At 33.1% G+C, this 21,809-nt stretch overlaps 1 protein-coding gene across 3 annotated transcripts; it reads left to right on the top strand.

Moving 5' to 3' along the window:
- The first annotated feature begins 1,700 nt into the window (after nt 1–1,700).
- On the top strand, nt 1,701–14,225 carry acp7 (acid phosphatase 7, tartrate resistant (putative)). Of its 3 annotated transcripts, none has more exons than XM_087779668.1 (15): nt 1,701–1,785; nt 2,000–2,111; nt 2,167–2,275; nt 3,322–3,522; nt 3,579–3,761; nt 4,324–4,349; nt 6,105–6,202; nt 8,590–8,652; nt 11,119–11,233; nt 11,297–11,410; nt 11,695–11,761; nt 13,588–13,655; nt 13,715–13,786; nt 13,866–14,003; nt 14,063–14,225. In XM_087779668.1, the coding sequence occupies exons 3-15, from the start codon at nt 2,179–2,181 to the stop codon at nt 14,123–14,125; spliced, it is 1,305 nt and encodes a 434-aa protein (XP_087635794.1). In that variant the 5' UTR covers nt 1,701–1,785; nt 2,000–2,111; nt 2,167–2,178; the 3' UTR covers nt 14,126–14,225. The 3 variants fall into 3 exon arrangements, with proteins under 3 accessions (XP_087635794.1, XP_087635792.1, XP_087635793.1); XM_087779666.1 differs by having other exon boundaries at nt 14,060–14,225; XM_087779667.1 differs by having other exon boundaries at nt 2,164–2,275; nt 14,060–14,225.
- The last annotated feature ends 7,584 nt before the right edge of the window (nt 14,226–21,809 follow it).

Raw genomic sequence — 21,809 nt, 5'->3', positions numbered from 1 at the left:
AAAAAATAAAGTTGCTTCAATCATATATTTTAAAAATATATATTTTTCAATTAGAAAAAACGTGATTCAATCAAAAAAGTTAATTTAATTTTTAATCTTGAAACTTTTTTATATTCAAGTTATCTTTTGAGTTTGGGCTGAATTATGAGAAGCACTTATATGTGAGATTTGGTTCCTTATTCTAAAAAAACAGGAAAAGATGTTTTAATGAAAAAAAGAAAAGGTTTTTAATTATAAAAAGGCTTTCATTAAAAAAAAAAAAGTCAATTCAATAAAAACATATTTTCAATTAAAACAATTTGCTTCCATTGAAAAAAGTTAAAAGTTAAACTAAAAATATTTTCATTAAAAAACATTATTAAGATTTTTCAACACTTTCTTTTAAAATTTGAATCCATTTTCATTGATTGAAGCAACTTTTATTTTTTCTATTAAATATTAAATAAACAAATGAAATTCCAAACACATGTCTGACCAACATTATAAACACAACAAGATAATAATAATATAAACATTTTATATAATCGAGCAACTTTTTTTTTTGTTATTTTTATTAAAGGAACTTTAAACATATGAATAAAAAGAAACATTTGTATCTTCGTAAGTTTAAAGATGTTGTTCGAGAATAACTCTCCAGTGATGGAAGAATCCTTGATAAGCGTTAAGCTGTCAATCATATCACAGGATTTAAATCTCGTGTTCAGACATTATTTCTAAAAAGATTTTGAGTCATTTGTCGTTCAAAAAGACAGTTGCAGCGCCACCTGCTGTTCACAGCACGTTATAAACATTGTCAATCTGAGGTTTCTTCTGTGAGGAGATCCAACCTTTCATGTCTCGGTTCAGCACCAGGTGAGTCTGGTCTCCTGGCAGCAGGTGCAGGTTCTCAGCGTCCAGGTGTTGAGCCTCAGAGGTCCAGAGCCACAGCAGGAGACACGGTCCGAGCAGGTCCATCCTGAGGAGAACCAGCAGCAGTTCTGGATCAACGTGAGAAGATCAAGTCATTGCGCTGGTTTCTGTCTGGACTTCAGCCTCAGGAGGAGCTTCTTATCAGAGCTCAGGAGATTTGATCCACACTTGTCATCATCAGGGAGGTCGAAGTCCGTCAAATACACAAGCATGTTACTGTACGAGTAAAATATACTAGTTTAACTATTTATTTATAGAACTAGTTTGAATTATGTTCTAATGACGAAGAGCATAAACAAATAATACATATTTAATCCATTACATATTTAGTTTCAGGAATAAATAACTAAATAAATCATATTATTTGACATGATAACTACTGATTATATACATGACTAAATATTATTATTATAGAGAAAATGATACTCACATTTTACTTTAAAAGTACTTGAATGAATTTTAGTTAATACAAGTCTAAAAGTTCGTGTTTTAACTTTCTAAATACTTGAAAAATACACCTGAGTAAAAGTAAAATGACAAAATAATGCTCACGTAGAGTATTTTATTGCTTTTATTACATCTTTTTTAGGCAAACTGTGACGACAATTGTTGCATTTTTCTAACTTGCTATTATTAATTATTATTATATTTATATATTTCAGTTCAATATCTAATCTTTTTTTCCACTTAAAAAATGTTTAAATACCTGAATAGTTTATAGTAAACAGAAAATAAAATAAATAAAAACTCCAATAATGGCGCAAACTCTTTTTCCCACAATGCCCCGCGCTGTTGTTCTTCCGCGTTGTGACGTCACAACGTAACCTCAGTCAGAACATCTGATGTGTTTGTTATTCTTCTGTAAATGATTGACAGGTGAGTTTAACGTGCTTTGAAAACCTTTGTCGTTAATAATTGTTTGTCATGTTTTATTCAACGTATTAAACGTCGCTTCATCGGTAAATCGCTGTGTTTAGTTGTTGTTAGCATCACAACAACAAATGTTACTTTCGAGTCACTGTAGAGATTCTTTTATTTAAATGTTTATTTAAGTTCAAAACTAACACGAAATATTCTTCTGTTTTCGTAGGAGTCGTTTGTTGCTTTGTTTTGACTGTGAGTCCATGAAAAGAGCTGACTTGACGTTCTTCACCTGAGACCATGTGACGTGACGTGACGTAACGTGACGTGACGTGACGCAGGTACGTCGACTCTTAAAAGTCTTGTGATTTGATGTCATCATATGTTTCTCAGCAGCAGATCAAGAAGATGTTGCTCGTGGTTCTGCTGCTGAGCGTCTCTGGGTCTGGACTGTGTGTCCCGCCGATATGGACCGAGCCGGAGCAGGTGCACCTGTCGTATCCAGGTGAGTGCACACCTGCACATCTGTCAACCTGAGCTGCTGCAGTGAAGGAGACCTTCAGAGGATCAATAAAGTTTGATCCATCTATATCCTGAACGTAAACATGTTTCTTATCGACTGTTTTGTTGAAAATTAAACGTGAAAGACTCAAAATAAGCGACAAAAGAGGAAGTCGATGAAGAATCTTCAAGGAAATGTTGACACGAGGAAATGACATCAACAGGAAGTCGACTGTTTTTTTTCAGATACATTTCTGTCGTTAACAGATTTTTGCATGAATTAAAAATGATTAACAATAAATGGATTTATGTATAAAAAACATAATTTATAGTAAATGTATTTTTATTATTTTTTTAAACTTCGGTATCAACAAAGACTTATTGACAGTAAAAATATTTTTGTAGCAAACACTTAAAACTATTAAATTAATTTGTATTGAATTAAAAAAATTGTATATATTAATAAAAAAACTTGGATTTTTTTATGTTAAAAAACTTTATTGACAATAATGGATTTTTGTATGTAATAAAACTTTATTGACAATAATGGATTTTTACATGTAAAATACTTTGACAATAATGGATTGTTGTATTTAAAAGAACTTTATTGACAATAATGCATTTTTGTATGTAATATAACTTTATTGACAATAATGGATTTTTACATGTAAAAGACTTTGACAATAATGGATTGTTGTATTTTAAAAAACTTTATTGACAATAATGGATTTTTGTATTGGAAAAAACTTTATTGACAATAATGTTTTTTTGTATTGAAAAAAACTTTATTGACAATAATGGATTTTTGTATTGAAAAAAACTTTATTGACAATAATGCATTTTTGTATTGAAATAAACTTTATTGACAATAATGCATTTTTCCATGTAAAAAACTGAAATGTTGCACAAAAAAAAAGGACATTTATATCAAGTAACTTGACGACACAATGACAAGACTATCCTCACACAACCATAAGTGAACAGTCTGAACCATTGAGAAATGGAAATGTTTTCTTAAATGTTATATTTGAGAATCAAATGCTTCCGCAGGACTTCCTGGTTCCATGACGGTGACCTGGACGACCTTCAACATGACGGAGAGCACAGTGGAGTACGGCCTCCTGGGGAGTCGAGCGTTCGAGTTCAGCGCTTCAGGAAACGCGTCCGTGTTCGTGGACTCTGGGCCGGAGAAGAGGAAGATGTTCATCCACAGAGTGACCCTCGCTGACCTCAAACCTGCCGCCACCTACCGTGAGTGAGACTCGTCTCCGTGGCGACGCCCTCTGACCCGGTCCCTGGTCTTCCAGTGTATCACTGCGGCGGCGCCGACGGCTGGAGTGACGTCTTCTCCTTCAGTGCCCTGAACCACAGCAGCAGCTTCAGTCCCAGGTTCGCTCTGTACGGAGACCTGGGCAACGAGAACCCTCAGTCTCTGGCTCGCCTGCAGAAGGAGGCTCAGCTGGGCCTGTACGACGCCGTGCTGCACATCGGTGAGTGATTGACACCTCGTTTCATGACCTGAGGTTCGTTTTTGACATCAACAAACGCATGTTTCTACATTTAGAGATAATTTAAAGCAGAATCTAATGTAATAAAACGATCCTTTTTGAAAAATATATTGTTTAAAGTGTTTTGAGGAATAATCTTCACACCAAAATCTAGCGAATACGTTTTTTTAAAACCAATAATCTTTTAAATTATTGTAGCTACTAGTAAATCATAGAAATAATGGTTTTCAGAAACAATTTTACATGATCAGTTGTATTCTCTGACCACCAGAGGGCAGCATACCTGCAGTCACAGCCGGTTATTTACGTTTTTTTAACACAATTTACATTTTCTTTACGATATCCTTGAATGCAATGAGCCAGATGTGACAGCAGGGGGCAGTAGCGATCATGAGTTTGATCGTCGTCGTCAAGACACATAGTTCTGTTGTTAGAGTTTCATCAAACCTTGTGGTGGTTTTACTGATTTAACAGCAGACAATTGTAGATTAAAATTGAATAAAGGTTGAAGAATCTGACATTTGTTCATTTATTTGTTCCTCAGGTGACTTTGCGTACGACATGGACGAGGTACGTGTTGTTTCTGTGTCTCCATGTGACACCATTTCAAGAGTTTGTTGATTTATTTCAAGGGTTTATTGATTTATTTCAAGAGTTTATTGATTTATTTCAAGAGTTTGTTGATTTATTTCAAGAGTTTATTGATTTATTTCAAGAGTTTATTGATTTATTTCAACAGTTTGTTGATTTATTTCAAGAGTTTATTGATTTATTTCAACAGTTTGTTGATTTATTTCAAGAGTTTATTGATTTATTTCAAGAGTTTATTGATTTATTTCAAGAGTTTATTGATTTATTTCAACAGTTTGTTGATTTATTTCAAGAGTTTATTGATTTATTTCAACAGTTTGTTGATTTATTTCAAGAGTTTATTGATTTATTTCAACAGTTTGTTGATTTATTTCAACAGTTTGTTGATTTATTTCAACAGTTTGTTGATTTATTTCAAGAGTTTATTGATTTATTTCAAGAGTTTGTTGATTTATTTCAAGAGTTTATTGATTTATTTCAAGAGTTTATTGATTTATTTCAACAGTTTGTTGATTTATTTCAACAGTTTGTTGATTTATTTCAAGAGTTTATTGATTTATTTCAAGAGTTTATTGATTTATTTCAAGAGTTTGTCGATTTATTTCAAGAGTTTATTGATTTATTTCAACAGTTTGTTGATTTATTTCAAGAGTTTGTTGATTTATTTCAAGAGTTTATTGATTTATTTCAACAGTTTGTTGATTTATTTCAAGAGTTTGTTGATTTATTTCAAGAGTTTGTTGATTTATTTCAAGAGTTTATTGATTTATTTCAACAGTTTGTTGATTTATTTCAAAAGTTTGTTGATTTATTTCAAGAGTTTGTTGATTTATTTCAAGAGTTTATTGATTTATTTCAACAGTTTGTTGATTTATTTCAACAGTTTGTTGATTTATTTCAAGAGTTTATTGATTTATTTCAACAGTTTGTTGATTTATTTCAACAGTTTGTTGATTTATTTCAAGAGTTTGTTGATTTATTTCAAGAGTTTATTGATTTATTTCAACAGTTTGTTGATTTATTTCAAGAGTTTGTTGATTTATTTCAAGAGTTTATTGATTTATTTCAAGAGTTTATTGATTTATTTCAAGAGTTTGTTGATTAATTTCAAGAGTTTGTTGATTTATTTCAAGAGTTTGTTGATTTATTTCAAGAGTTTATTGATTTATTTCAAGAGTTTGTCAATTTTTTCAAGAGTTTATTGATTTATTTCAAGAGTTTATTGATTTATTTCAACAGTTTGTCGATTTATTTCAAGAGTTTATTGATTTATTTCAACAGTTTGTCGATTTATTTAAACAGTTTGTCGATTTATTTCAAGAGTTTATTGATTTATTTCAAGAGTTTATTGATTTATTTCAACAGTTTGTCGATTTATTTCAAGAGTTTATTGATTTATTTCAAGAGTTTATTGATTTATTTCAAGATTTTGTCGATTTATTTCAAGATTTTGTTGATTTATTTCAAGAGTTTATTGATTTATTTCAACAGTTTGTCGATTTATTTCAACAGTTTGTTGATTCATTTCAAGATAAGTTTGTTTGGCACCTCTAAGCCACCGTAGTTCACACTTGTTGATCTTCTGTGGTCCAGACTCTGGTTTGGTCTCTCGAGTCAAACCTTGAGAAGCGTCAGGAGCCGAAACGATACTTTATAAAAACATGAAAGTATTTCCTGCGTCAATAACTGGTCGTTCGTGGAAAGACAAACACAAAGTTTGTCCTGATGTTCCAGGACAACGGCAGGATCGGGGACCAGTTCATGAGGCAGATCCAGTCCATGGCGGCCTACGTGCCCTACATGACGTGCCCCGGCAACCACGAGAACGCCTAGTAAGTCCTGCTCCCAACACGTGCCTCCACTTTCCACACGTTCCTCGCACACATGGAAGTTGTTTTCATCTCCGAGGCGGGAAACGTGTCGGGAACGTCTTCGTCCAGAACCTTCTCAACCCAGGAGCGGAAAATATCACTCGATCCTGCAGCTCCACAGCGTTGTGTTGTTGTTGTGCGTCGCTCACTCTTCTAACCCAGGTGTGGTCTTTGGGTCAAAGGTCAGCGACCTCCCCTGCTTCAGACATGCAGGTCGTTCCTCTGTGGGGTCGTTCTGACCCGATGCAAACAAACTGGAGTGTAGAGAACGAAGAGAAGGTCACGTTCCTTTCCTTCTCTTCAGTCCTTCATCTCTGCAGATCTTCACGTTCCTGGAGTTTGTTTCCATCCTGGACGAGGAACCTTAGCGTCGTGATGTTGACTCTGCGGGTCATGTGACCCGAACTCAAGTCTTCTTTGGCTGCGACTGAAGGAACATCACGACTGAACCGCAGCTTCGACTGTTTCTTCTTCTTCTTCTGAGCACACGTGAGATGTTTCCTCATGATGATGATGTTGATCTTCATCTTAGATTTCTTCTTAATCTAGTTCGAACCTGTTTATTCTCGGATCATCTTATTGATCAGTGATTGACGTTTCTATCGCTCCGCGTGCTGCAGTTGCACTTTCAAGCCGCCAGGTGGGAGTCTCAGCCAACCTTAGTGTTGTTTCTAGTGTGTGTTTTTTTTCTTTACACAAGTCTTTGTAAACACAAGATTCACTCGAGGAGCGTCAGGTTTTATGTTTGATGGATTATTGTTGTTACTTCAGCTTCGTACCTGAGTCTACACACATCCAACTACACAAACACATATGAACATGAAGACGCACTCACACATGCACACGCATGTGCACACACACACACACACCAACACAAAGACTCAAACCAACACAAATATGCACAGGGACACACAAAGACTTAAACCAACACTAAGACAAACACCAACACAAAGACCCAAAGACACACACCAACACAAAGACAAAAACCAACACAAAGACACACACCAACACAAAGACAAAAACCAACACAAAGACGCACACCAACAAAAAGACAAACACAACAACACAAACCAACAAAAAGACGCACACACACAAGACTACAGACGGACACACACATGTACACACACACCAACGCAAAGACACACACCAACACTAAGGCACACACACTAACACAAAGACGTACACTGCAACACAAAGACGTACACACCAACACAAAGACACAAACCAACACAAAGACGTACACACCAACACAAAGACGTACACACCAACACAAAGACACAAACCAACACAAAGACACACAGCAACACTAAGACACAAACACCAACACAAAGACGTACACTGCAACACAAAGACACACACCAACACAAAGATACAAACCAACACAAAGACACACACACCAACACAAAGACGTACACTGCAACACAAAGGCGTACACTGCAACACAAAGGTGAACACACCAACACAAAGACACACACACCAACACAAAGCCACACACCAACACAAAGACACACACACCAACACAAAGACACACACTGCAACACAAAGACGTACCTTTTAAGTATATATTTTATTGAGGTTGTTTTTTATTGTTAAAGTTGTTTGTGACCCTGGGCTGGAAAAGGTCTACAAATATTACTCTCTTACTCTGTGGTGGTGAAGAAAGAGCTGAGCCAGAAGCTTCTTGTGTTGTAGATGTGAGAATCTGGTGGAATAATTTCTCCTGATGTTTTGATAGTTTGTGTTGTTACCTGCCCTGGTGTGTGACGAAGATAACGTTGATCTCCACGTGTTGCAGCAACAACTTCATGACTCACGGTTACAGCGAAAGTTACTCAGAGCTTTTGTTCCTCAGACCTGCCCGGGTAGATGTTCCGTCTTGTCCTCCTCGATCCATGTTCAAGGTCGGACACCGTTCTAACCCCCGGGTCAAACGTCTCTGGAGACCTTCATGTGGTTTCACTGTGGATCTGAACATCGTGTCCTACTTCTGACACCATTTGTCGCCTGGACAACCCTAACAACACTCGGTTCAGTAGCTCCTGGACTCAAGGACCTCAAGGCAGTTCTTGGATCTTTGTCAAACCTAGACTCATGTCCTCCCACATCAATCCGTCCATCTGGACTCCACCCGGGCCGGCTCTGGTTCTGGCCGCAGTCACGCCCGAGAAACACTGCTGAGGTCAGCAGGACTGGTTCCTCTCCTCTAATCACACATGAACCTTCTTGAAGATCTTCCATCACACGCATGGTCGTCACCTCAGGGCTCGACGACTCCCCCTGGTGGTGTCGGTCACAACCACACCAGGAGATGAAAGTAACGTAAGTTGATGGTTTTTCTTTGTTTGCAGCAACTTCTCCAACTACAGGAGTCGCTTCAGCATGCCTGGCAACACTGAAGGTCTGTGGTACAGGTGAGAGACCACACCTGAGTCGTCTTCACTTCCTGTTGCAACCTCTCCTGAGGCACCATCACTTCCTGTTACTACCATACCTGAGTCACCATCACTTCCTGTTACAAACACACCTGTGTCACCATCACTTCCTGTTACAAACACACCTGAGTCACCATCACTTCCTGTAACAACCTCATCTCAGTCACGATCACTTCCTGTTACAACCACACCTGAGTCACCATCACTTCCTGTTACAACCTCACCTCAGTCACCATCACTTCCTGTTACAACCACACCTGAGTCACCATCACTTCCTGTTACAACCACACCTGAGTCACCATCACTTCCTGTTACAACCACACCTGACTCACCATCACTTCCTGTTACAAACACACCTGAGTCACCATCACTTCCTGTTACAAACACACCTGAGTCACCATCACTTCCTGTTACAAACACACCTGAGTCACCATCACTTCCTGTTACAACCTCACCTCAGTCACCATCACTTCCTGTTACAAACACACCTGAGTCACGATCACTTCCTGTTACAACCTCATCTCAGTCACCATCACTTCCTGTTACAACCATACCTGAGTCACCGTCACTTCCTGTTACAAACACACCTGAGTCACCATCACTTCCTGTTACAACCTCATCTCAGTCACCATCACTTCCTGTTGCAACCTCATCTCAGTCACGATCACTTCCTGTTACAACCTAACCTCAGTCACCATCACTTCCTGTTACAAACACACCTGAGTCACCATCACTTCCTGTTACAAACACACCTGAGTCACCGTCACTTCCTGTTACAAACACACCTGAGTCACCATCACTTCCTGTTACAACCTCATCTCAGTCACCATCACTTCCTGTTGCAACCTCATCTCAGTCACGATCACTTCCTGTTACAACCTAACCTCAGTCACCATCACTTCCTGTTACAACCTAACCTCAGTCACCATCACTTCCTGTTACAACCTCACCTGAGTCACCATCACTACCTGTTACAACCACACCTGAGTCACCATCACTACCTGTTACAACCTCATCTCAGTCACGATCACTTCCTGTTACAAACACACCTGAGTCACCATCACTTCCTGTTACAACCATACCTGAGTCACCATCACTTCCTGTTACAAACACACCTGAGTCACGATCACTTCCTGTTACAACCTAACCTCAGTCACCATCACTTCCTGTTACAAACACACCTGAGTCACCATCACTACCTGTTACAACCTCACCTCAGTCACCATCACTTCCTGTTACAACCATACCTGAGTCACCATCACTTCCTGTTACAAACACACCTGAGTCACCATCACTACCTGTTACAACCTCATCTCAGTCAGCATCACTTCCTGTTACTACCACACCTGAGTCACCATCACTACCTGTTACAAACACACCTGAGTCACCATCACTTCCTGTTACAAACACACCTGAGTCACCATCACTTCCTGTTACAAACACGCCTGAGTCACCATCACTACCTGTTACAACCTAACCTCAGTCGCCATCACTTCCTGTTACAACCACACCTGAGTCACCATCACTTCCTGTTACAAACACACCTGAGTCACCATCACTTCCTGTTACAAACACACCTGAGTCACCATCACTTCCTGTTACAAACAGACCTGAGTCACCATCACTTCCTGTTACAAACACACCTGAGTCACCATCACTTCCTGTTACAACCTCACCTGAGTCACCATCACTTCCTGTTACAACCTCATCTCAGTCACCATCACTTCCTGTTGCAACCTCATCTCAGTCACCATCACTTCCTGTTACAAACACACCTCAGTCACCATCACTTCCTGTTACAACCTAACCTCAGTCACCATCACTACCTGTTACAACCTCACCTCAGTCACCATCACTTCCTGTTACAACCTAACCTCAGTCACCATCACTTCCTGTTACAACCTAACCTCAGTCACCATCACTTCCTGTTACAAACACACCTCAGTCGCCATCACTTCCTGTTACAACCTAACCTCAGTCACCATCACTTCCTGTTACAAACACACCTGAGTCACCATCACTACCTGTTACAACCTCACCTCAGTCACCATCACTTCCTGTTACAACCTAACCTCAGTCACCATCACTTCCTGTTACAAACACACCTGAGTCACCATCACTACCTGTTACAACCTCATCTCAGTCACCATCACTTCCTGTTACAAACACACCTGAGTCACCATCACTACCTGTTACAACCTCACCTCAGTCACCATCACTTCCTGTTACAACCTAACCTCAGTCACCATCACTTCCTGTTACAAACACACCTGAGTCACCATCACTTCCTGTTACAACCTCACCTGAGTCACCATCACTTCCTGTTACAACCTCATCTCAGTCACCATCACTTCCTGTTACTACCACACCTGAGAAATGTAAACACGACACAACACATCACAACACACCAAAACACACTCTTGACCTTGAACCGCGTGTCCACAGCTGGGACGTGGGCCCGGCTCACATCATCTCTCTCTCTACCGAGGTCTACTTCTACCTGGAGTTCGGCCTGGACCTTCTGTTCCGGCAGCACGAGTGGCTGAGGAGAGACCTGGAGGTGAGTGTCGAGGTCAAGGTTCACCCCAGAGATCCATCCCTCACGGTTCTGTTCTTCGTCCAGGAGGCCAACCGGCCGGAGAACCGAGCGCTGCGACCTTGGATCATCACCATGGGACACAGACCCATGTACTGCTCGGACGACGACCAGGACGACTGCACACGCTTGGACTCGTTTGTACGTGAAGATCATGTGGTCGCGTGAGGAACATAGAGAACAACATGAAGAAGTGTGAGGAGTCAGAACACTGGGTCTGTTCTCTCGGTTACATAAACCTCCGGCAGAAGTTTCTCCACTGACGGTCACACGTGAAGGATCTGTTTCAACCTCGAGCACGTTGAGCGAGATGTGCCATAATCACTGTAATTCACAGGAATAGTTTCCACGTCTCGGCGCCTCCTGGAACTGAGCGTCTGGAGCTGCTGTGAAGGTGCTTCAGTAACTAGACCTTCTCTCCTCAGGTCCGGCTGGGTCGCAACGACACCAAACCACCAGCCCCGGGTCTGGAGGATCTTCTCTACCTCCACGGTACCATCATGAAGACTGGAGCCAAGATTGTTGGATTATAGTTGAAAATTGTTGGATTACAGTTGAAAATTGTTGGATTATAGTTGAAAATTGTTTGATTATAGTTGAAAATTGTTTGATTATAGTTGAAAATTGTTGGATTATAGTTGAAAATTGTTGGATTACAGTTGAAAATTGTTTGATTATAGTTGAAAATTGTTTGATTACAGTTGAAAATTGTTGGATTATAGTTGAAAATTGTTGGATTATAGTTGAAAATTGTTTGATTATAGTTGAAAATTGTTGATTATAGTTGAAAATTGTTGGATTATAGTTGAAAATTGTTGATTATAGTTGAAAATTGTTTGATTATAGTTGAAAATTGTTGGATTATAGTTGAAAATTGTTTGATTATAGTTGAAAATTGTTGATTATAGTTGAAAATTGTTGGATTATAGTTGAAAATTGTTGATTATAGTTGAAAATTGTTGATTATAGTTGAAAATTGTTGGATTATAGTTGAAAATTGTTGGATTATAGTTGAAAATTGTTGATTATAGTTGAAAATTGTTGGATTATAGTTGAAAATTGTTTGATTTCAGTTGAAAATTGTTGGATTATAGTTGAAAATTGTTGGATTATAGTTGAAAATTGTTGGATTATAGTTGAAAATTGTTTGATTATAGTTGAAAGTTGTTGGATTATAGTTGAAAATTGTTAGATTATAGTTGAAAATTGTTAGATTATAGTTGAAAATTGTTAGATTATAGTTGAAAATTGTTTGATTATAGTTGAAAATTGTTAGATTACAGTTGAAAATTGTTTGATTATAGTTTAAAATTGTTAGATTATAGTTTAAAATTGTTAGATTATAGTTGAAAATTGTTGGATTATAGTTTAAAATTGTTTGATTATAGTTTAAAATTGTTAGATTATAGTTGAAAATTGTTGGATTATAGTTGAAAATTGTTTGATTATAGTTGAAAATTGTTGATTATAGTTGAAAATTGTTGGATTATAGTTGAAAATTGTTGATTATAGTTGAAAATTGTTGATTATAGTTGAAAATTGTTGGATTATAGTTGAAAATTGTTGGATTATAGTTGAAAATTGTTGATTATAGTTGAAAATTGTTGGATTATAGTTGAAAATTGTTGGATTATAGTTGAAAATTGTTTGATTATAGTTGAAAATTGTTTGATTATAGTTGAAAATTGTTTGATTATAGTTTAAATTGTTTGATTATAGTTGAAAATTGTTGGATTATAGTTGAAAATTGTTTGATTTCAGTTGAAAATTGTTGGATTATAGTTGAAAATTGTTGGATTATAGTTGAAAATTGTTGGATTATAGTTGAAAATTGTTGGATTATAGTTGAAAATTGTTGGATTATAGTTGAAAATTGTTTGATTATAGTTGAAAATTGTTGGATTTTAGTTGAAAATTGTTTGATTATAGGTGAAAATTGTTTGATTATAGTTGAAAATTGTTGGATTATAGTTGAAAATTGTTTGATTATAGTTGAAAATAGTTTGATTATAGTTGAAAATTGTTTGATTAAAGTTGAATATTGTTTGATTAAAGTTGAAAATTGAAAATTGTTTGATTATAGTTGAAAATTGTTTGATTATAGTTGAAAATTGTTGGATTATAGTTGAAAATTGTTGGATTATAGTAGAAAATTGTTGGATTATAGTAGAAAATTGTTTGATTAAAGTTAAAATTGTTTGATTATAGTTGAAAATTGTTGGATTATAGTTGAAAATTGTTTGATTAAAGTTAAAATTGTTTGATTATAGTTGAAATTTGTTTGATTAAAGTTAAAATAGTTTGATCTTGTCTCTCAGGTGTAGACCTGGAGTTGTGGGCACACGAACACACCTACGAGCGCCTCTGGCCGGTCTATGGCGACAAGGTGACCTCTGACCTCTTCTTTAACATGGACCTCTTCTTTGAACCGGTTCTTCTTCTCAGGTGCACAACGGCAGCAGAGAGCGACCGTACGTCAACCCTGGAGCTCCGGTTCACATCATCACAGGATCAGCCGTGAGTCTCATGACGGGTCTAGACCCGGGTGTTCGCAGGGAAGGACGAGTACACCTAGAGTTGACTGTGAACCTCTCAGGGCTGCAGGGAACGAACCGACAAGTTCAACCCCAACCCTCGCGACTGGAGCGCCTTCCGCAGCACTGACTACGGCTACACACGCATGCAGGTGGTCAACACCACACACCTGTACCTGGAGCAGGTGTCTGACGACCAGGTGAGTGCAGGTGAGACGTGTGTGTGTGTGTGCTCACTCAGGTGTGTGTGTCGCAGCAGGGTGAAGTGATTGACAGCATCTGGCTGGTGAAGGACAAACACGGGTTCCACGCCTGGTTCTGACACGTGTGGAGGTTTGTTGGACCTTTGAGGAAACATCTGACCTTTGTCTTTTTATTACACTTAACTAAGTTTTACCTGAATAAACACTTTTTAACAATGATGTTGATATTTATGATGAAGATGATGATGATGATGATGATGATGATGATGATGATGATGATGATGATGATGATGAAGATGAACATGAAGATGATGAAGATGATGAAGAGGTTCATGATGATGAAGATGATGATGAAGAAGATAATGATGATGATGAAGATGATGAAGATGATGATGAAGAAGATAATGATGATGATGAAGATGATTTCCATGATGATGAAGATAATGATGATGAAGATGATGATGATGATGAAGAAGATGATGATGAAGAGGATATGATGATGATGATGATGAAGATGAAGATTATGTCAATGATGAAGATGATATTGATGATGATGAAGATGATGATGAAGAAGATGAAGATTATGTTGAAGAACATGATGAAGATGATGAAGATGATTTCCATGATGAAGATGAAGATGATGAAGAAGATGATGATGAAGATGATGATGATGATAAAGATTATGATGAAGATGATGAAGATGATTTCCATGATGAAGATGAAGAAGATGATGATGATGATGAAGAAGAAGATGATGATGAAGATGATGATAATGGAGAACATAAAGATGATGTCCATGATGAAGAGGATGATGATGATGAAGAAGAAGATGAAGATGATGAAGATGATGATAATGGAGAACATAAAGATGATGTCCATGATGAAGAGGATGATGATGATGAAGAAGAAGATGAAGAACATGATGATGATGAAGATGTTCATGATGATGAAGATGAAGATGATGATGAAGAACATGAAGATGAAGAAGATGATGATGATGTCCATGATGAAGAGGATGATGATGATGAAGAAGAAGATGAAGATGATGAAGATGATGAAGATGAAGATGGATAAATATAGTCTCCACCATAGAGATCTGCAGATGTATTTAGCAGGATCACCTTCATGGTCCAGACGACAAGTTGACAGATAGTCTCTCAGTTAATCCTGAAGGATATTGGAAAACAAGTCTCAGCATGTGAGGCACAAAGACGCTCTTATGTAAGTGTGAGCCTGTGGTTTGTTGCTCAAACCATCATAACATCTCTGCTGCTCCTGGTGGAGCTGCTGCTGCACATCTGCAGCTGGTTAACCTCCTGGTGCTGCTCTGCCAGAGGGTTGAGGGTTTGAATCCCTGGAGCGTTTCTATGTTCCTCTGGACGCTCTGGTTTACTCCCCATTGTTTCCTCGAGAAGATGACAGTCCAAACATCTTCAAAAGATAATGAAACAACAATTTTCAACTATAATCCAACAATTTTCAACTATAATCCAACAATTTTCAACTATAATCAAACAATTTTCAACTATAATCAAACAATTTTTAACTATAATCAAACAATATTCAACTATAATCAAACAATTTTCAACTATAATCCAACAATTTTCAACTATAATCAAACAATTTTCAACTATAATCAAACAATTTTCAACTATAATAAACAATTTTCAACTATAATCAAACAATTTTCAACTATAATCCAACAATTTTCAACTATAATAAACAATTTTCAACTATAATCAACAATTTTCAACTATAATCAAACAATTTTCAACTATAATCAAACAATTTTCAACTGTAATCCAACAATTTTCAACTATAATCAAACAATTTTCAACTATAATCCAACAATTTTCAACTATAATAAACAATTTTCAACTATAATCAACAATTTTCAACTATAATCAAACAATTTTCAACTATAATCCAACAATTTTCAACTATAATCCAACAATTTTCAACTATAATCCAACAATTTTCAATTATAATCCAACATTTTTCAACTATAATCAAACAATTTTCAACTAGAATCCAACAATTTTCAACTATAATCCAACAATTTTCAACTATAATCCAACAATTTTCAACTATAATCCAACATTTTTCAACTATAATCAAACGATTTTCAACTAGAATCCAACAATTTTCAACTATAATCAAACAATTTTCAACTATAATCAAACAATTTTCAACTATAATCAACAATTTTCAACTATAATCCAACAATTTTCAACTATAATCAAACCATTTTCAACTGTAATCAAACACACACACACACACACACACACACACACACACACACACACACACACACACACACACACACACACACACACACACACAAACACACACACAAACACACACACACCCTGCTGGGTGAGGACACAGCGGCGTCTACACACAGCAGGGGTCGTTCAACAACATTTACTGTCTAATTAGAAACACACACGCGGTTACACACTCTTAATGCAGACTCACAAACGTGTGTGTCTGCGGCGGCTGTGTTGATGCGATCAGCAGCTTCTGTTGTGTGGTTGTAGTGACGACACACGATCCTCAGAGATGTTCTTCCAGAGGAACATTCCTGCTCCAGACACCAGAACACACTTCACGCGTGTGCGTGTGCACGGGTCACATGATGTGTGTGTGTGCTTGAAAACACACCTTGTTTGGAGGAATGTTGTGCTTTGACAACTACACACAAGACGCACAAAGACTCGTCACGTCTGACTGACGGAGACAAACGAGCTCCGACTGTTGTTGTGAGTCTGTGTGTGTCCTTTGTGTTGCTGCTGATAGTGTGAACACATGTGGTGTCATCGTCTCGAATGTAACCATTAGCTCAAGTTTGAACCGTGTGTGTCTTCTTTAGTGTTTGTGTGTCTGTTTATTCTTGTGTTTGTCTTCTCTAGTGTGTGTGTCTATTTCTTCTTGTGTGTGTTTGTGTCCTCTTGTATGTGTGTGTGTGTGTCTTCTTTAGTGTTTGTGTGTCTGTTTATTCTTGTGTTTGTCTTCTCTAGTGTGTGTGTGTGTCTGTTTCTTCTTGTGTGTGTTTGTGTCCTCTTGTATGTGTGTGTGTGTGTCTTCTTTAGTGTGTGTGTGTCTGTTTCTTCTTGTGTGTGTCTGTGTCCTCTTGTATGTGTGTGTGTGTCCTCTTGTGTGTGTCTGTGTGTGTTTTCTTGTGTGTATCTGTGTCCTCTTGTATGTGTGTGTGTGTGTGTGTGTGTCTTCTTGTGTAAGTGTGTGTTTCTTCTTGTGTGTGTATTTGTCCTCTTGTATGTGTGTGTGTCTGTGTCCTCTTGTGTGTGTGTGTGTCTTCTTGTGTAAGTGTGTGTTTCTTCTTGTGTGTGTATTTGTCCTCTTGTATGTGTGTGTGTCTGTGTCCTCTTGTGTGTGTGTGTGTCTTCTTGTGTAAGTGTGTGTTTCTTCTTGTGTGTGTATGTGTCCTCTTGTATGTGTGTATGTCTGTGTCCTCTTTTTAATGAGTGTGTGTGTGTAAGTGTATTTCTTCTTGTTTATGTGTGTGTGTGTGTGTGTCTTCTTTTATAAGTGTGTGTTTCTTCTTGTGTGTGTCTCTGTCCCCTTTTTAATGAGTGTGTGTCGAGTCGTTTGTGTAGGTGTGCATGCATGTCCTCATACTGTATGTGTGTCATTGTGTTTGTATGAATATTTGTGTGCAGTTTGTGTTATCCTGCGAGCGCTTGTGTGTCTTTAATGTCCAGATAATCTCGAATGTCACCATGAGCTCAAGAGTGGTGAACTGTCTGAACCTCCAGGTGAGAGTCGCTCCCACTTTGACCGGGTTTAACCGTCACAACAAGAAGCTTCGACACGAGCCTCAGGAAACCACGAGGTTCTGACCCGAGAGGTTCTGACCCGAGAGGTTCTGACCCGAGAGGTTCTGACCCGAGAGGTTCTGACCCGAGAGGTTCTGACCCGACGGCGACTCCACACCGCAGACTCCAGTCAGCGCCTGATGGATCCTCTGCCTGTCAATCATCACGACGTGTGGTTCTGTTGTGAAGCGTCGCGAGCGGGTCGGAACCTCGGGTTCTGGACCAGACGTCTCCGGGTCCAGACGGTTCAGAACCTGACGCGGGTCCGAGGAGACAAATATTCTGAGAATCCGTCCCGAGGTCATCCGAGAAGCTCTGGTACCAGACGGACCAGGATCGCTGTCGGTCCAGACCTGTTATAGATCAACGTGTGCTGGACCGGATCAGAACCTCAGAACCTCAGACTGGATGGAAGGTTCAGGAGAAGTTGATGTTTTTAGGAAATATTTATTATTATTATTTTCTTTAACTTTTTATTGAAATCATTGATTTTAGACTTTAATATATTTGAATAATTTAAAAATAAACTTTAATATATTTTAATGATTTAAAAATAAACTTTAATATATTTGAATAATTTAAAAATAAACTTTAATATATTTAAATAATTAAAAAATAAACTTTAATATATTTAAATAATTTAAAAATGAACTTTAATATATTTAAATGATTTAAAAATAAACTTTAATATATTTTAATAATTTAAAAATAAACTTTAATATATTTAAATAATTTAAAAATGAACTTTAATATATTTAAATGATTTAAAAATAAACTTAAATATATTTTAATGATTTAAAAATAAACCTTAATATATTTTAATAATTTAAAAATAAACTTTAATATTTTTTAATAATTTAAAAATAAACTTTAATATATTTAAATAATTTAAAAATAAACTTTAATATATTTAAATGATTTAAAAATAAACTTTAATATATTTAAATAATTTAAAAATAAACTTTAATATATTTAAATGATTTAAAAATAAATTTAATATATTTTGATAGTTTAAAAATAAACTTTAATATATTTAAATAATTTAAAAATAAACGTTATTTTATTTAAATGATTTAAAAATAAACTTTAATATATTTGAATAATTTAAAAATAAACTTTAATATATTTGAATAATTTAAAAATAAACTTTAATATATTTAAATGATTTAAAAATAAACTTTAATATATTTTGATAGTTAAAAAATAAACTTTAATATATTTAAATTATTTAAAAATAAACTTTAATATGTTTTTATAATTTAAAAATAAACTTTAATATATTTAAATCATTAAAAAATAAACTTTAATATATTTAAATGATTTAAAAATAAACTTTAATATATTTAAATGATTTAAAAATAAACTTTAATATATTTTGATAGTTTAAAAATAAACTTTAATATATTTTGATAGTTTAAAAAGAAACTTTAATATATTTGAATAATTTAAAAATAAACTTTAATATATTTAAATGATTTAGAAATAAACTTTAATATATTTGCATAATTTAAAAATAAACTTTAATATATTTGAATAATTTAAAAATAAACTTTAATATATTTAAATGATTTAAAAATAAACTTTAATATATTTTGATAGTTTTAAAATAAACTTTAATATATTTAAATGATTTAAAAATAAACTTTAATATATTTAAATGATTTAAAAATAAACTTTAATATATTTTGATAGTTTAAAAATAAACTTTAATATATTTTGATAGTTTAAAAATAAACTTTAATATATTTGAATAATTTAAAAATAAACTTTAATATATTTGAATAATTTAAAAATAAAGTTTAATATATTTAAATGATTTAAAAATAAACTTTAATATATTTTGATAGTTTAAAAATAAACTTTAATATATTTAAATGATTTAAAAATAAACTTTAATATGTTTTTATAATTTAAAAATAAACTTTAATATATTTAAATGATTTAAAAATAAACTTTAATATATTTTGATAGTTTAAAAATAAACTTTAATATATTTTGATAGTTTAAAAATAAACTTTAATATATTTGAATAATTTAAAAATAAACTTTAATATATTTGCATAATTTAAAAAATAAACTTTAATATATTTGAATAATTAAAAAAATAAACTTTAATATATTTAAATGATTCAAAAATAAACTTTTATATATTTTGATAGTTTAAAAATAAACTTTAATATATTTAAATGATTTAAAAATAAACTTTAATATATTTAAATGATTTAAAAATAAACTTTAATATATTTTGATAGTTTAAAAATAAACTTTAATATATTTAAATAATTTAAAAATAAACTTTAATATATTTAAATAATTTAAAAATAAAGTTTAATATATTTAAATGATTTAAAAATAAAGTTTAATATATTTAAATGATTTAAAAATAAACTTTAATATATTTTGATAGTTTAAAAATAAACTTTAATATATTTAAATAATTAAAAAATAAACTTTAATATATTTTAATAATTTAAAAATAAACTTTAATATATTCAAACAATTTAAAAATAAACTTTAATATATTTAAATAATTTAAAAACCAACTTTAATATATTTTGATAGTTTAAAAATAAACTTTAATATATTTAAATAATTAAAAAATGAACTTTAATATATTTAAATGATTTAAAAAATAAACTTTAATATATTTAAATAATTTAAAAACAAACTTTAATATATTTTGATAATTTAAAAATAAACTTTAATATATTCAAACAATTTAAAAATAAACTTTAATATATTTAAATAATTTAAAAACAAACTTTAATATATTTTGATAATTTAAAAATAAACTTTAATATATTTAAATAATTTAAAAATAAACTTTAATATATTTGAATAATTAAAAAATAATATCTAATATATTTAAATAATTTAAAAATAAACTTTAATATTTTTTAATAATTTAAAAATATACTTTAATATATTTGAATGATTTAAAAATAAACTTTAATATATTTTGATAGTTTAAAAATAAACTTTAATATATTTAAATGATTTAAAAATAAACTTTAATATATTTTGATAGTTTAAAAATAAACTTTAATATATTTAAATGATTTAAAAATAAACTTTAATATGTTTTTATAATTTAAAAATAAACTTTAATATATTTAAATCATTAAAAAATAAACTTTAATATATTTAAATGATTTAAAAATAAACTTTAATATATTTAAATGATTTAAAAATAAACTTTAATATATTTTGATAGTTTAAAAATAAACTTTAATATATTTTGATAGTTAAAAATAAACTTTAATATATTTGAATAATTTAAAAATAAACTTTACTATATTTGCATAATTTAAAAATAAACTTTAATATATTTGAATAATTAAAAAAATAAACTTTAATATATTTAAATGATTCAAAAATAAACTTTTATATATTTTGATAGTTTAAAAATAAACTTTAATATATTTAAATGATTTAAAAATAAACTTTAATATATTTAAATGATTTAAAAATAAACTTTAATATATTTTGATGGTTTAAAAATAAACTTTAATATATTTAAATAATTTAAAAATAAACTTTAATATATTTAAATAATTTAAAAATAAACTTTAATATATTTAAATAATTTAAAAATAAAGTTTAATATATTTAAATGATTTAAAAATAAACTTTAATATATTTTGATAGTTTAAAAATAAACTTTAATATATTTAAATAATTAAAAAATAAACTTTAATATATTTTAATAATTTAAAAATAAACTTTATTATATTTTAATAATTTAAAAATAAACTTTAATATATTCAAACAATTTAAAAATAAACTTTAATATATTTAAATAATTTAAAAACCAACTTTAATATATTTTGATAGTTTAAAAATAAACTTTAATATATTTAAATAATTAAAAAATGAACTTTAATATATTTAAATGATTTAAAAAAATAAACTTTAATATATTTGAATAATTTAAAAATAAACTTTAATATATTTAAATAATTTAAAA

Source organism: Callionymus lyra, chromosome 18, assembly GCF_982586985.1.
Source record: "Callionymus lyra chromosome 18, fCalLyr1.hap1.1, whole genome shotgun sequence".
NCBI classification, from domain to species: domain Eukaryota; kingdom Metazoa; phylum Chordata; class Actinopteri; order Syngnathiformes; family Callionymidae; genus Callionymus; species Callionymus lyra.
This window is presented reverse-complemented; position numbering and strand designations above follow the sequence as displayed.